Source organism: Hyperoodon ampullatus (genome assembly GCF_949752795.1).
Source record: "Hyperoodon ampullatus genome assembly, chromosome: 7".
Classification (NCBI taxonomy): domain Eukaryota; kingdom Metazoa; phylum Chordata; class Mammalia; order Artiodactyla; family Ziphiidae; genus Hyperoodon; species Hyperoodon ampullatus.
Genome location: NC_136920.1, coordinates 7,278,879 through 7,294,011, shown reverse-complemented (window position 1 = coordinate 7,294,011; position 15,133 = coordinate 7,278,879). Strand labels below are relative to the sequence as shown.

At 53.9% G+C, this 15,133-nt stretch overlaps 1 protein-coding gene across 2 annotated transcripts; it reads right to left on the bottom strand.

Moving 5' to 3' along the window:
• Window positions 1-2,992: 2,992 nt before the first annotated feature.
• MRPL21 (mitochondrial ribosomal protein L21) lies at window positions 2,993-15,036 on the bottom strand. 2 transcript variants are annotated; one of them, XM_079708883.1, is made up of 7 exons: window positions 14,911-15,036; window positions 11,550-11,607; window positions 8,979-9,064; window positions 7,671-7,834; window positions 5,680-5,732; window positions 5,204-5,307; window positions 2,993-3,115 (listed from the first exon to the last, which is right to left on the bottom strand). In XM_079708883.1, exons 1-7 carry the CDS (start codon window positions 15,008-15,010, stop codon window positions 3,051-3,053), a joined length of 630 nt encoding a protein of 209 aa, XP_079565009.1. In that variant the 5' UTR covers window positions 15,011-15,036; the 3' UTR covers window positions 2,993-3,050. The 2 variants fall into 2 exon arrangements, with proteins under 2 accessions (XP_079565009.1, XP_079565008.1); XM_079708882.1 differs by lacking the exons at window positions 8,979-9,064; window positions 11,550-11,607; window positions 14,911-15,036 and having other exon boundaries at window positions 7,671-8,283.
• Window positions 15,037-15,133: the final 97 nt, after the last annotated feature.

Sequence of the window (15,133 nt, the reverse complement as noted above, 5' to 3'; positions counted from 1 at the left end):
AGAGGGTTAGCCCTGCAGTCTGGCGGAGTGAACTGGGCGGAGGATGGAGGGGCAGCCTGAGCTCGGGAGCCGGGCAAGGCCAAGGTGGTGCCCGCTGGGCAGGGGTCTGGATTAATGGGGTGAGGCGGGGCAGGGAGGCAAGCAGGTGCTTGGAGGCCAGGGTGAAGGCCCCACTGCAGACCGAGCAGCAAAGTATTCCTGTGGAAAAGGGAACAGAGACACCGGCCTGGGAGGGCCCAGCAGGCAGCGAGGTGACAGGCGGTGAGGGTGGTGTGGCTGGAGCCCCCTGCCAAGCCCAGGTGACCTGCAGCTGCAGTGTCCAGTCACCGGCCAAGAACAGCTGGGAGGGAACAGTCATCAACGACAGCCACGGGAATCCAAGTTTTGCCTTCTTTTTTCCAGTCAACTGATGTGACTCATTAACCTAGTAGGGTTTTTCCCTATGTTTAAAAAGTTGTGGTGAGGGGCTTCCCTGGTGGCGCAGTGGTTGAGAGTCCGCCTGCCGATGCAGGGGACACGGGTTCGTGCCCCGGTCCGGGAAGATCCCACATGCCGCGGAGCGGCTGGGCCCGTGAGCCATGGCCGCTGAGCCTGCGCGTCTGGAGCCTGTGCTCCGCAGCGGGAGGGGCCACAACAGTGAGAGGCCCGCGTACCGCAAAAAAAAAAAAAAAAAAAAAAAAAAAAAAGTTGTGGTGAAATATACATAACATACAATTTACCAACTTAACCACTTTTAACTGACAATTCATCGGCATTAATGACACTGACAATGTTGTGAACCATCACACTATCCACTTCCGGACTTTTTTTTAGGACATCAAACAGAAACCGGGTGCCCAGGAAGTGAGAATTCTGTTTCCCCTCCCCCAGCCCCTGACGACCTCTCACCTACTTTCCGTCTCTATGAATCTGCCTATTCTGGGTATTTCACGTAAGTAGAATCATACAATATTTGTCCTTTCGTGTCTGGCTTCTCTCACTGCTGTAGCGAGGGTCAGAGCCATTCCTTTCTTTTTTTTGGCTGTGGCGGCTTGCAGGATCCTAGTTCCCCAATCAGGGATCGAACCTGTGCCCCCTGCAGTGGAAGCGTGGAGTCCTAACCATTCCTTTCTTATTGCTGAATAAACACGTCCATTGTACGGGTAGACTACATTTGTTTATCCATCAGGATGGACACGAGCCATTTCTGCTTCCTGGCTGTTGTGAATGATGCCCAGTCCAGTTTTCAAAAGGAGTAATCTTTCACCAGTTCGACACCGATGGCAATGCTTTATGGGCACGTCACCAGTTCCCCAGAACACGGTGGCTCCGCCTCTTTCTAGGATCACAAATGCTGACTAGGCTGAGCAGTTGCTGTCACCCAGAATCCTCACGGTGGTCCAGCGGGTGGGTACTAGTATCGCCCCCATTTGAGGGATGAGGAAGTTGAGGCCCAGGGACCAGATAACGTGCCCAAGGACTCCTTGGGGGGTGGGTCTGGGGTTCACACCAGGTCAGTCTGGGTCCGGAGCCACCCACCCCCTCCCCAACTACGTAAGCTGTGCTGCCTGACTACAGCAGACGACTTCAGAATCTGTTCTGTATTTCAAGCACATGGATGCGCATAAGTTGAAGGATGTGGAAGGTGACTCCCATCTTACCTGCACAGGTAAAAAGGACCACAGGAGCAGGCCCTAGGCTGGCTGAGAGGACCCGGAGAGAGCCAGGCCCCGGGATCCAGAGCCGTGGCTCTCAGAGCAGTCCGCACGAGATACAGCGTGCAAAGTTATCACAGATCCTGACGCAGCGGTGTCAGAGGGAGAGCACCCATGCTCTGAGGTCGGCCCACCACCCCTGCCACCCACCCCAGGGGCACTGCAGCCAGCAACCAGCGGCCGGAATCCAAAATCTCCGCATCCAGCAGGACTGCTGCCCCCTGCTGTACATGGGGGGCACTGCAGGAGGGGGAGTGTCCCCACGGGCCTGGCCAGCCAGCATCCCCCAGCATCCCTGAGGGTGACTGGGTACCTGAAAGGGGGCAGGGAGGAGAGGGGTTGGCCTCCCGGTGCAGTGCCGCCTGCCTTGCTCATTCTCCCGTCATAGGACTCTGGAAGAAAGTATTAACTACAGTTTGATAAAGGGTTTTATTGTGTCCCTTGAAAGCCCCAACTATTCTCTTGGAGGAAGCCTGGCCTCTGTGAAGGACACAGAACCAGAGGCCTGGGCCGTCTGGGAGCCCCCCGCTCCCTACACTCGACCCCCACCTCCACGTCCTTCCACTTGCCCTCCAGCCCTGGCCAATCTGGTTCAGGATCCCTCCCTTGTCACAGGGGTCAGCTGCCGGCCTGACCCGCCCGACAGCTGCCCCCAACCCTTCTGGGACAGGAGGCTGCCTTCAGGATCAGGTTCAAAACTGCTCCGGCCCCTCTGCTCGGTCACTTCACATCCAGTTCCTAGAACGTGCTGCACCGCCCCAGCTCTGCAGCCCCACCGCCACACCCTGGCCTTGGACATAGTGCCCCCCCTCCTCGGGCACTGTGGCCCTCCTTCCCTGCTGGACCCAGTGGAGCAAAAGGACAAGGGCACGGACTCTGCACCCAGATGCCTGGTTTGCATCTCAGCTTCTTAGAAAAGCAAATCACTAGAAACAGGTAATTGGATTACCCAAGGGATGGGAATTTGCTCATGTTTTTGTACATCTTGCCCAGGAGTGGAATCCGGATCGTGTCTCTCCTGGCGTCAGCTCCTGGGCCCCAGCCGTGTCCCCCACATCACGCCCCTGTGGTGCCCGGTGGAGGGCAGCCAGTAATATCAGTGTGTCTCTTACACAAGCATCCAGGCTCCAGCCCTGGGAGGGCCGCGCCTGTAACTCTCCCCGGATGCCTGTCTCTCCAGCTATAAGGGAGGCTATCCCTTACTAAGAGTGAGCTCCCAGTCAGGGTGCTCAGCCTCAAACAATCCACAACAGGACTGGGCTTTTTACAGCACAGCTATCTGCACCAGAACACAGAAACCCGGTCTCCTCGGAAAATGGATTTATTTTTATATTTCTAGAAACATTAGCTGGACGATCAGCACAGACATGGAGCAATCTTGATGGTGTTTATCCGGAGGACGGTCTGAGGACTCACGATAACTGCAAGACAGAGCAGGGCCCGGGCATGAACACAGATCTGGATGCTGTCAACCAGCTACCGTGAGACCCAGCCGCCGCCCGCTCTTTCCTCAAGGGTCTGCCTTGCACCAGCACCGCCCCGCAGCTGGGCGGAACTGTTCACCCAGTGATGTCCCACAGGCCGTGGTTTTTGGTCATCGCTGACCACCTGCCTCACCACTCACTCCGTGAGCGCCGTCAGATCCCACGGGGGCTGCAACGCTCCGGGGCCTGGAGGCCAGGGGCGCCCTTGCTGCGGCCCCCAGCCTGGCCTCCCCCACGTGCCCAGAGACCCCTGCCCTGCATGGGTAGGGGGGGAGCCCCTTCTGGCTACGCTGAGGCTACTGGAGGTGGCGGAGGGTACAGGAGAGGCTCCCTACTGACCCAACTCTAGTAAAGCTGAAGCTACCACCTCTGGTACGTTTCACCGTTTGTAACCGAGGATTGTGGGAGACATACATCATCCCTTGTTATCTGCAGGGGAAGGGTTCCAGGACCCCCGAGGACACCGGCATCCAAGGATGCTCAAGCCCCTTAATAAGATGGCCTAGTGTCTGCATGTAACCTACACACACCCTCCCGTATACTCTAAACCATCTCTAGGTCACATGTGAGGCCTAAAACACTGTAAACGCCATATGAACAGGTGTAAATACAATGTATAATATAGATCCTATGTAAGTACTTGGTGAAGCAAATTCAAGTTTTGCTTTTTGGAACTCTCTGGAATTTTTTTTCCTGCAAATTTTCTTTTCTTTTTTTTTTTTTTTTTGGCCCTGCGGCATGCGGGCTCTTAGTTGTGGCACGTGGGATCTCTTAGTTCCCTGGCCAGGGATCAAACCTGTGCCCCCTGCATTGGAAGAGCGGAGTCAACCACTGGACCGCCGGGGAAGTCCCTCCTGCAAATGTTCAATCCGTGGCTGGCTGACTCTGCGAGTGTGGCAGATGGGGATACAGGGGGCCAACTGCACACTTCCTGAGACAAGATGCTGGCAGCCTGTGGGTCCCGCCCCAAGGGGCTGTGACCTCCAGGGGAGGCCTCTGCAGGGACCTTTCTGTTCCCACTTGTGGGTTTACTGGGCAATGGCAGGGGGCTCTGAATGGGAACAAAAGGTCGCGTGGGGGACGGGGGAGACAGAGCCCAGGCTGCGGAAAGCGGGCAGCAACGGCTGGGTGAGGGCCGAGGGGGACCCCTCCGTGAACCCTCGTCTCAGCCCCGCTCTGTGAGGCCGGGCAGGGAGAGGGGGTCTCCTGCCCCCACTCAGGGCACAGGCTCCCCTCCTGTCCCTATGCTGAGCCGCCAACTCCCACAAGTCACCACAAGGCCGCTGGATGCGGCGGCCTCTCCACTCCCGCTCACCAGGCCCTGCCTGCGCCCCTGGGGGAGGCCCCTGCTGTGAAGTCCCCCCCTCGGGTGCCGGCCCTTCCCGCCGCCGCTTCCTCCCTTCCTGGCTGAGGCGCTGTCCACCCCAACACACGCTCACTCTGCATTTGTGACTCCTTCCTTCCCTGCCCCACGCCCCTCCGGAGGCAGCCACACCCGTGATTCTGCACATACCGTTCTTCCTTTAAAAAGGTGCCATCGTTATGTGTGTGCATAACGTGTGCGGGCGCGAGCGTGTGCCCCGCAGCATGAGGCTGAGCTCTGCCCACCTCCGGGCTTCACGACTCGGCCTCACCCTCACATAGTCTAAGATCGTCCCTGCCGTGTGGAGGTGGGCCGTCCACTGCACTGGACAACATCCCACCGAGGGAATCTCCGTTTGCTCGTCCAGTCCCCGTGGTGGACACGTGACCTGCTTCTGGGTTTTCTGGCAGGAACCCAGCTGCCCCTGACGTCTCCCAGGGCCGCGCCCTCCACAAGGCCCGGAGTGGTTAGCGACTGCTACCCGCCCCTCCCCGCAGAGCCAGGATGCGGGCAGAGCTCTCACTGGTCTCACTGGTCTCTGGGCCACTGCACCCCCAAGAGCGCCCGGCAGAGGGCAGGGCCTCGTCCAACGTGGCCCAGTGCAGGACACGGGGCAACACCCAGAGGACGGGAACGCAGCAGCCACGCTTTCTCCAACTTACTTCTTTTCCTTTTGTAGTTTTTCCTTTTCTTGAATCTCATATTGATTTTTGGCCACGATTCTGTCTTTTCAATGACTGTGGCTTCTACTTGAACAAGATCCTTTCTGGAAGAGAGGAAAACAAACAGTAATGTACCTTCCTGATTATTTTTCAGTTTTACTAGTGCTTTACATGAGAACATCTAAATAAAGTTTAACTTCCTTTTCTGCCAGTTATCAACGTCATACGCCCTCCCTGCAGGCACTGTGAAAACTACCAAAAAGCACAACAAAGAACAGTGTCGTCCCACAGCAAATCTTAAAAGGGCCAAACTGCAATGAATGAGTAACAGGTCAACGATTTGTCCTGGATGCTCTGTACGCGGGATGCTACACTCCCACGGTGACAAGCGTGCGCGTGTTGAGCTTGGTGGTTGCAGCGGGTGTGACAGGAGCCCCTCTGCCCAGCCTCCCCGCCGGCACCTGAGAGCACATTACCCGAGGAGGGGTCTGCCGAGCAGCGTGAAGTCATCGGCCCCAACCAGCAGGACCTGGAATCAAACAGGCTTGTTACCAGCAAATAACACAAAGCTCCTAGAACAGGCAGTGACCCGAGCACGCTGGAAAGGAAGCAAGGTGTCGGTTCCCCGAAACCAAAACGTAGGCTTCCTCTGCTATCTAACTAGCGACTCCCTCAACCTGGGACAGAGGGGCCGCCAGCTGGTGCGTGGCTGTGTGTGCAGGGGCGCCGGGCTGCCTGCGGACATGCCCGCGCCGTCAGACCCGGACACGTGGAACTCGGTCATCCGGGTGAGCGGGTAACCTCCTATGGCAACAGTGGCTTTTAAAAAAATAACAACTTTTTATTGAAGTATAATACATACGGGGAAAAAATGCACAAACCAGACCGTGGTGTCTTTTATACAGTTCACAGTCCTGCTGATACTGCAAAGGTTGAGGTTCAAGGTATTCTTTTTTTTAATTTTTTTTTTTGCGGTACGCGGGCCTCTCACTGTTGTGGCCTCTCCCGTTGCGGAACACAGGCTCCGGACGCGCAGGCTCAGCGGCCATGGCTCATGGGCCCAGCCGCTCCGCGGCATGTGGGATCTTCCTGGACCGGGGCACGAACCCGTGTCCCCTGCATCGGCAGGTGGACTCTCAACCACTGCGCCACCAGGGAAGCCCCAAGGTATTCTTTTAATGACTGCAAAATCCTGCACGGCCAGGCAGCCTCTCTCACTGGAGGGAAACTGTGACGCTAAGTGTGGCCTCAGATGAAGACAGTTCTGCGACCCAAGTGCAGTGGGGTTCTCATTAGACACTGGGAGACTGTCTGAAATTCTCCTGATAAGAAAAAACCTTGATCGCATTAAGCTTAAATGTCTAAAGACAAAGCCTATTTTACAATAACATCAGTGGGCTATGTATGTTAGGTGATGACAAATAATGAAACCTTGCTTGACTCACTCTCAGCCCGACACATTCTCTATTGCTGGGTTTCCTACGTTATGAAAAACCACCTGCATTAGGTGGAGCTTCCCATGTTTTTGTTAATGTGAAATGTTTCAAAATAATGGCTTTTTAGAAATCCTCACAAACACACTCCAGAAGTCTCTTGTTTTAGATGTGAAAGGTAAATGTACTCTTGTTCATGAGCTCATGACAGAGCCACGGGGGTGACCGAGGAGAAGGACTGTGCTGGCTGCTGGCGTCCACACAGCGCCCTGGTTCAGCCTGAGCCGTGGTCCTGCTCGCATCACAGGCTGTGGGAAGACTGCCTGAGAAAGGAGAGTTTAATGCTCCCCTGGGTGTAAATATGCAAAGAATCTACAATCACAAAGGAAGGCGGAGTTTTAAATTATAAAGAAAACCGTATTTTATATCACATCATACCAACAGTTAACCACGTCCTAAAAAAATGATCCGGGACAGAAATCTCATATTTTATCTACAGTTTTATGAACAGAAGTAGAATAGGCAAAAACCAAATAGGCCCCCGAACACAGCAAACAGAATCATAAGCGGAGGGCCGAAGCACTTGGCTAAACATGCAGGACACACCACGCAGCAGTTCAGGACGGTCGGAAGATGACCAGCACCCTGCGAGATGCCTCTAAACCAGTGCTCACTGTTCAGCACAGCGGCAGCTGTCACGCCTAACGTCAGGGGTGTGTTAGAGCCGAAACGGAACATTTTCCCTTTATAAATCTGGGCCTGAGAACTCTTTACATCCCTAACTGGGATTTTCACTGTACCTGTGATCAGATATTCTCCTCTAAGAATACACTAAGGAGACGTGAGACAAACCCTTCTCTGTCTGACGTGAGACACACGCTTCTCCTTAGAGAAACGTGCTGATCGTCTCCCTGTAAGGAGGGGCCCTACCGAGTCGGGCCGTCCTCAGGGAGCAGATCTGCTCACACTCCCCTGACCCCACCGTGCCCACCCGGCCAGCCTGCCGCGTCCCCAGAGCTGACCCACAGTCTCACCTTCTCCAACCGGATCCTCTCTCCACACGCCACGTCTAACTTGTTTTCAATTAGAATCAGGTCTTCAGAGGTCACCTTCCACTGGTGGCTGGCAAAGTGCACCACGGCGAAGAGCCTGCCGTAGTGGCCCCGGGCGATCAGCTCATTCACCTTCTCCACCACCTCTGTGGGGAGAAGGGCGCTCAGGGTCACAGCTTCACCCTCACCTGGGTGCCCGCCGCCCCGCCGCAGCCACGACCCTGAGCACCCCTGGAGCGGCGGCGGCAGGGCGCGTGCCAGCAGCTCCTCTGTGCTCTCCCCACCGCGGGCAAGGGTGAGCCGCTGCTCCCAGGAGCTGGCCCTGGGGCGCGCGGGGCACACGGGGCTCTTACAGACGATCGTGCCCTGACGGCACAGAAGCCCCCATCCCCCTGCCATCCTCCGGCCTGAGCGCTCGGCGCGCCTGGCTTGGTTTCTCTGACCCTGCGGTGGAGAAACCCTCACCTGGTTTCATTCCCAGTCGTTATTAACAACGAGCCAGCGGCCTCGCCAAGTGAGAAGAGAGGCCTTCTTGTGGACAAGGAAAACCTAGAATTATCCCTCATGGCGCTGGATGCTTCCTGCTCGCGTCCGCCCACACCCACTGCCCGCTCCCACGGTCACCACCTCGCCTTAGGCCCGGCCATTCTCTCCTGTCCCAACCCTCCCGGCCTCGCCTGGGGCTGGGCGCACAGCACGGTGTCTGCCCTGGAAACCCGAGTCAAGCCCTCGGCTGCACCTGGCCAAGAGGCCGGAACCTCGCCTGCAGTTTTACTTTTCGGGCACAGCATCCGAAATAGTATTTAAAAACTGGAAGATTCCACGCATTACTATGGACTTCCAGCTTTTGGAAACTGAGGATCTTGCACTCCCTCCCGGTGCTGGGCGTGGTGGCCACACTGCCCTCCTGGCGACACGCATTCTGTCTGACATGCCTCCCGACACCCTGATGGCCTCTCGAACACCTGGGCTGGGGCCGGCTTCCACCGATGACCGGGCACGTTGTTCCTCTTCCCTGAACTCCCGTTTCTACCAACAGCGGGGAGACAGAGCTGGGCCCTGGCCCTTGCGCCACCCGCATTACCTGCCTGCAACTCGGCTGGTGCCTTGGTGCCCTAGGAGGATTGGCTCAACGAATGAGGGTTTTGAACTCTGGTGTTGAGCGAACCTGAGCTTTCACGCTGCGCCGTGTCTCAGGCACCTGGAAACGTGAAGTCCTTGTTCCGTGGCCAGGAGGCCCCCTCTGTGGTGGAAGCAGGGGCGCCACCCCCTAGCTTCTGCCTCTCTTACCTGCGTGGTGTCTGGCCTCCTCGATGGGGTCTGGCACAACAACTTCTGGCCAAGGTGGTGAACTCAGTGACGTTTTAGGGACGTATCTGTAAAAATATTTTACAGACGTGGGTCACACACACGTGAAAAGACAGTTCAAGATGTGTGAGAAATGACTGCGCTCAGCACACTAGGAAGGGCAAGGACCCAGCACATCTCTGATGCTTGTGTGGCTGGCGGGACAGCTGACCCCGCAGCTGTAGGCGAGCAAAACCTGCCCGCCCCAAAATGTCTCTCAGGCGTGCAGATTACTTCAAGCCGAAAACAATCAAGGCCCAAAAGACGCAGGAAGAAACTTTGGCAGGAGGCAGGCAGGCCTGGGTTTGCACGCAGCTTCCTGAAAGACTCGAGACGGAGGGCCTGTCCTGGGACACAGCATCACCAGAGATGGCTGCGAGGAACACGGGGGCCCAGAGATCCGAGGCCGCTCCTGTCCCACTGTCTCTGCAGCCCCAGCAAACATTTATTCACCAAACATCTGCTTTTCCATCTCCACGTGAATTGCCTTCATCCCCTTTGAAGTCTCAAACCCCTACCCTCAACATCGTCTTTTGTCTTTGGCTGAAGGTGCTACTTAAGGTGAGGGGTTCGGCCATTTGGGCAAGTGGCTCATTTCTCCTGGGTCTCTCCTGTGTGTACAGGTTATTAAACTTTGGTTTGACTTTTCTCCTGTTAACCTGTTTCATGTCAATTTAACTCTCAGACCAGCCAGAAGACCCCAGAAAACTGGGGACCCTGCCGCTTCCAGCGCAGGGCCCAGGGCCCCCATCACTGTCACAGAAGGTGCTGAACAGACCTGTGAAGTGAGCGAACGCCCTCCCTGCCGGAGTCAACTGGCCCCCAAATGAAGCTGTGCACCCCGGTTGCGCGTCGTGTCTGAGCTGCCCCGGGCGGCCCGGCAGCAGCCAGCCGAGGACCGAGGGACAAACCTGGGAAGGGACTGGGGGCAGCAGTGGCCACTCACGGCGGTCACAGAAGTCAGCCGAGTTCACGAAAGCGCCCCTTAGAGTTTCTGCTTCCACCCTCACCCAGGGTGCCCACTGCTCCTTTAGGGAAACACCAGGCCCTGCGTCCCCCCTGCTGAGAATCTCCACTGCAGGAGCGCAGGCGGCTGCACTGAGAGCTTACTACGTGCCAGGCGCTCTTCTAAGCTCTTTTTTTTTCTAATTTTTGTATTGAAGTATAGTTGATTTACAATGTTGTGTTAATTTCTGCTGTACAGCATAGTGATAGTTATACACATACAGACATTCTTTTTTATATTCTTTTCTGTCATGGTTTATCTCAGGAGATTGAATATAGTTCCCTATGCTCTACAGTAGGACCCTGTCGTTTATCCATTCTGTGTATAATACTTTGTATCTGTTAATCCCAAATTCCCAATCCATCCCTCCCCCACGGCAACCACAAGTCTTTCTAAGCTCTTTTTTTTTCTTTGCGGTACACGGGCCTCTCACTGTTGTGACCTCTCCCGTTGCGGAGCACAGGCTCTGGACGCGCAAGCTCAGCGGCCATGGCTCATGGGACCAGCCGCTCCGCGGCATGTGGGATCTTCCCGGACTGGGACTGGGGCACAAACCCGTGTCCCCTGCATCGGCAGGCTGACTCTCAACCACTGCGCCACCAGGGAAGCCCTAAGCTCTTTTTTTAAAAAAAATTTATTTTATTTTTGGCTGCATTGGGTCTTCGTTGCTATGCGTGGGCTTTCTCTAGTTGCGGCGAGCGGGGGCTACTCTTCGTTGCCGTGCACAGGCTTCTCATCGCGGGGGCTTCTCTTGTTGAGGAGCACGGGGTCTAGGAATGCGGGCTTCAGTAGTTATGGCTCGCGGGCTCTAGAGCGCAGGTTCAGCAGTTGTGGCGCACGGGCTTAGTTGCTCCGCGGCATGTGTGATCTTCCCGGACCAGGGATTGAACCCGTGTCCCCTGCATTGGCAGGCGGATTCTTAACCACTGCGCCAGCAGGGAAGCTCCCTTCTAAGTTCTTTAAATGCAGAAATTCACTCGACTCTCATGAAAACCCACTAAGGTGGAGACTAATATTGCTTCCATTTTGCCGAAGAGGAACGAAGCTCAGAGTGCGTGACCCTGCTCAGCGACCCGGGCTGACAGGGCGGGGCAGGGACGGGACCCTGTGTATTCGTACCTGAGTATGATTTTGTCAAATTTACCTTCTGTAGTTTATATTAATTTTATGTTTTTTCTTTAACACTGAACATGCTCTTTCAAATTACGTAAGGTCCTCCTAGAGATTCTGACACAACCATCCTGTGATTCGACCTTCCCAGTTGGAAATAAATCCCCAATTAGGAGTTAAAAGCTTTTGCCTAGAAAGACACAGCTGTGCAAGGCCCAGAACACCTTTGTCTTTGGGTGCTTGAGGTTCTGTCTGTATTTCTTTATGTCAAGGGTCTGAGAAAAATACTGTCAAAAAAGGTAAAAGAAAACTAAATATTCTTGGAAACCCAAATGTTTGAAGTTTTGACTTTAGAAAGGAAAGGAAGAGAGTCACCAAAACCCACATTTTGATATTACCCTTGTGGAAATGAAGCGCTCTGCGAACTGAACCTTCGAGAAGCTGACCACAGGGAAGCTGAGGGAATAAGAGAAACACACGTAGTTACTAATACGAAACACAAACTGCCCTTTACGATGCTCAGTGTGCAAGTGCCGCTATTGTGACTGGCACCCGATTTAAACCACCACATCACGACATGTCTACAGAAAAATCTAGGCCAACAAAACTAAAAGAACATCACTTATAGTTACTGGTTATTACCATAAGCATCAGGATGTGTTTATCACACCATTGAAAAGGGCCTAAAACCAAACCACCTACCTGCTAACCTTGACCACAAGTGCCCACTAAGTTCAGGCCCTGTTCGGTGCCCCAGTGTGGGAGCGGCCTCCAGGACGCCCCGATGAGCCCACCTCCTGGCGTTCTCACCCGTGTGTTGTCCCTCGACAGGGTGCTGGTTTCTGTGACCAACAGCATGTGGCAGAAGTGACAGGACAGCACTTCCGAGACTAAGTTATAAAAGGGCAGCTGCTGTCCTGGGCATCCTCTCTCATCTCTGCTGCGGGGCTGCTGTGCTGTGAGCAGTCCCTGGAGGGGCCTCCTGCCAGCAGCCCAGGGAGGGAGCTGGAAAGCAGATTCTGCAGCCCCAGCTGACAGCCTGACTTGAATCTAATGAGAAACTGGGAGCCAGAAGCACCTGCTAAGCTGCTGCTGGATCCTGACTGTCAGCGATGGTGTGACATCATACCATAATACACGTTAGGTATCTTAAGCTGCTGGATTTGGGGGTAATCTGGGACACAGCAGTAGATAACTAATACACCGACAAAGGTACCCATAGCCTACTGAGAAGGACTCAGAAATAAAACGCCTGGTGCTTAAGTGCAAAAAGCAGAGGACAGGTTTCTCAATAACTACTGTTGGTTTTATTTTTTCAATTGAGCTATAATGTATAAACCATAAAATTCACACTTTTAAAGCTCACTCATTAGCGGTTGTTCCCAATTCTTGGTCTTCTGGGCTGGTTTCTCTTCCCCTCTGCCATCTTGGTGTGCTTGTGGTTTAGACATGGGATCTTACCTCTTCTTTACCTATGACCGTTCCTCTGGTGACTGTATGAATTTAAACGTCACCTATACACTGGTGACTCCCAAGTTTACACCTGCAGCCTGGCGGACACGACAAACACCTGTCTCTTTGTCATCGTCACCTGCATGTCTAACAGGCGTCTCAGAACCTAACAAAGGCTCCTGATCTGCCCCTCATGCCTGCTTCTCCCGCACCCCTCCCCATCTCACGTAATGGCGACTCCATCTTTCTAGTTGCTCAGGCCCCAAATCTCAGTCATTTATGACCCTTCTCTCTCACACCCCTCAGCCAACCTATCAGCAAATCCCCCTGCCTCTCTTTGAGAGATCCAGGCTCTGACCACTTCAGTCACCCAAGCCTGGATTATTACTAACACCCTGCTCTCGCCCTAGTCTCCTTCTCTGCACAGCAGCTAGAGGGATCCTGTTAAAACTGAGGTCAGATCACGTCACTACTTTGCGAAACTCTACAAGAACACCCCATTTCACTCAGAGAAAAAGCTGAAGTCCTTATAGTGGCCGACAGGGCAGTGGGCAGTGCGATTCCATCTGTCTCTCTGAGCCCATGCCTCACGAGCTTCCCCTTGTTCACTGCACACCTGCCATTCTGGCCTCCTGGCTATTCCTGGAAGATGCCAAGTACAAGGGCCTATGCCTTGACTGCTCTTGCCCCGGACGCTCCCCCACCCCACGTGGCCCCCAGGCTAATTCCCTATTTCCTTTGGGTCTCCACTCAAATACCGTCTCAGTAGAGAGGACTTCCCCACCCATCCTATTGAAAATTGAACCCTTTCTTCCCAACTCGTGCTTTATTTTTCTCCATGAGTCTTAACAGCTTCGAACATACTATGTAATTTGCTTCTTCTTAAAAAATTGCCTGTCTCTCTGCACAACCCTTCCCCCTGCGTCAGAATGCTAGCTCCATAAAAGCAGGGATTATTGTTTTATGTTTATAACTGATGTATTCGCTATCCTGGACCAGTGTTTGACCTGTAATAGGTGCTCGATAAATGGTGAATATACAAATAAATGAATGAAATCTACTCTGCTAAGCCATCAAATGAAGCCCCTGTGGAATACTCCATGATTGGGAACTTGTGATTGGCCTCTCTTGAGAGCCATCCCACCGTTGAAAGCTCACAAAGTTTCTGCACCTGATCTGCTTCCCTTGCCTATGGTCTTAGCTTAGCAGTGACCCCACTGGGAACAAATGGTGCCCCAGGATCATCCTTTAGTTCCCTAAGGACCGTGCCAGTGTCCATCCTGTTTCCTTCACTCACGCTTCAAGGTCCTGCCTGTTTACCATTTTGGTCACCCTCTCTTTACTCAGTTCACTTCATCTGTGCTTCTCTCTGAAAACAGTGGGTCTGGAATTGAACACAGCATTCTAGAGGTGGTTTTATGTTGGTAGAATGCAGTAAGTCCCACTGCTTTTGTAAAAACTTCCCTGCCTGCTTAAACCCAAGTTTTATTATGGAAAATGACAAGCATACAAAAGTAAAGAGAAGAGCGAGTCCTCCTGTATCTCTCCCTAGACTCAACAGTTATCGACTCTTGGCCAAGCTTGATTCATTCACAGTGCCTCTGGCCCAACTCTGTGATTAAAGCAACTGTCAGTATATTTCTATGAAAGATAAAGATTCTTTACAAAGACACAACCACAACATCATTATCACACCTAAAAAAGGGAACAATTATTTATTATCATCAAATAGACATTCAGACCCAATTCTAAAACACACATAAACATTCCCTCACACAGATACACACTCCAACCGTTTCAGACAGAGGTTTATAGTGTTTCTGACAAACATAATCTTTTTGAGCCTCATGACAACCCAGCGCCTGAAATACAGCTGTTGCTTTTGCTGGATTGGTTACCATTAGGCAAGGACATTCATCACCATTTTCCAGATGAGGAATATGAGGCTCAAAGAGTGGCTTGCAGCCTGCGGGTGATGGTTAAAGCACAGGCCTTGGAGCCGGACCGAGTTGTCTGATTCAGTCCACTTCCCTGCTGTGTGACCATAAGCAAGTTACCTAACCACTCTGAGCCTCAGTTTGTTCCCCCGGTTAAATACAGCCTATATGGAAGTTGGGGAGCTTTCATCAGCATTTAAGCTACTAACTAAAGGAACCAGGATCTGAACCCAGGTTTCCCCAACTCTAAAGTCCGCGTTGTAATCACCGAATCAAAAAAAGCGATTAACATCGGTCGGACACAGATACACTTGTGGCGGGACGGCGGGGCGCCCCGCTTCCTCCCTTCACCCCGCGGCGAAGGTCTCACCCTCTCCGGGCCCCGACGCTCTCAGGACACTGCGGCTGCATGCAGACACCAGCCGCCCAAAGGTGACCGGCAGTGCCGAGGCCACCACAGCCGCTGCCATCTTCCCGCAGCCTAGACCGACACCGGAAGCGGAAGTGGCGCGAACCTGGTGCGTCGACGCACCGGGCCCGGCAGGGAGCACCGCCCCTCGCGGCAGCCGGAACTCGGCGGCTCGGGACCTCGG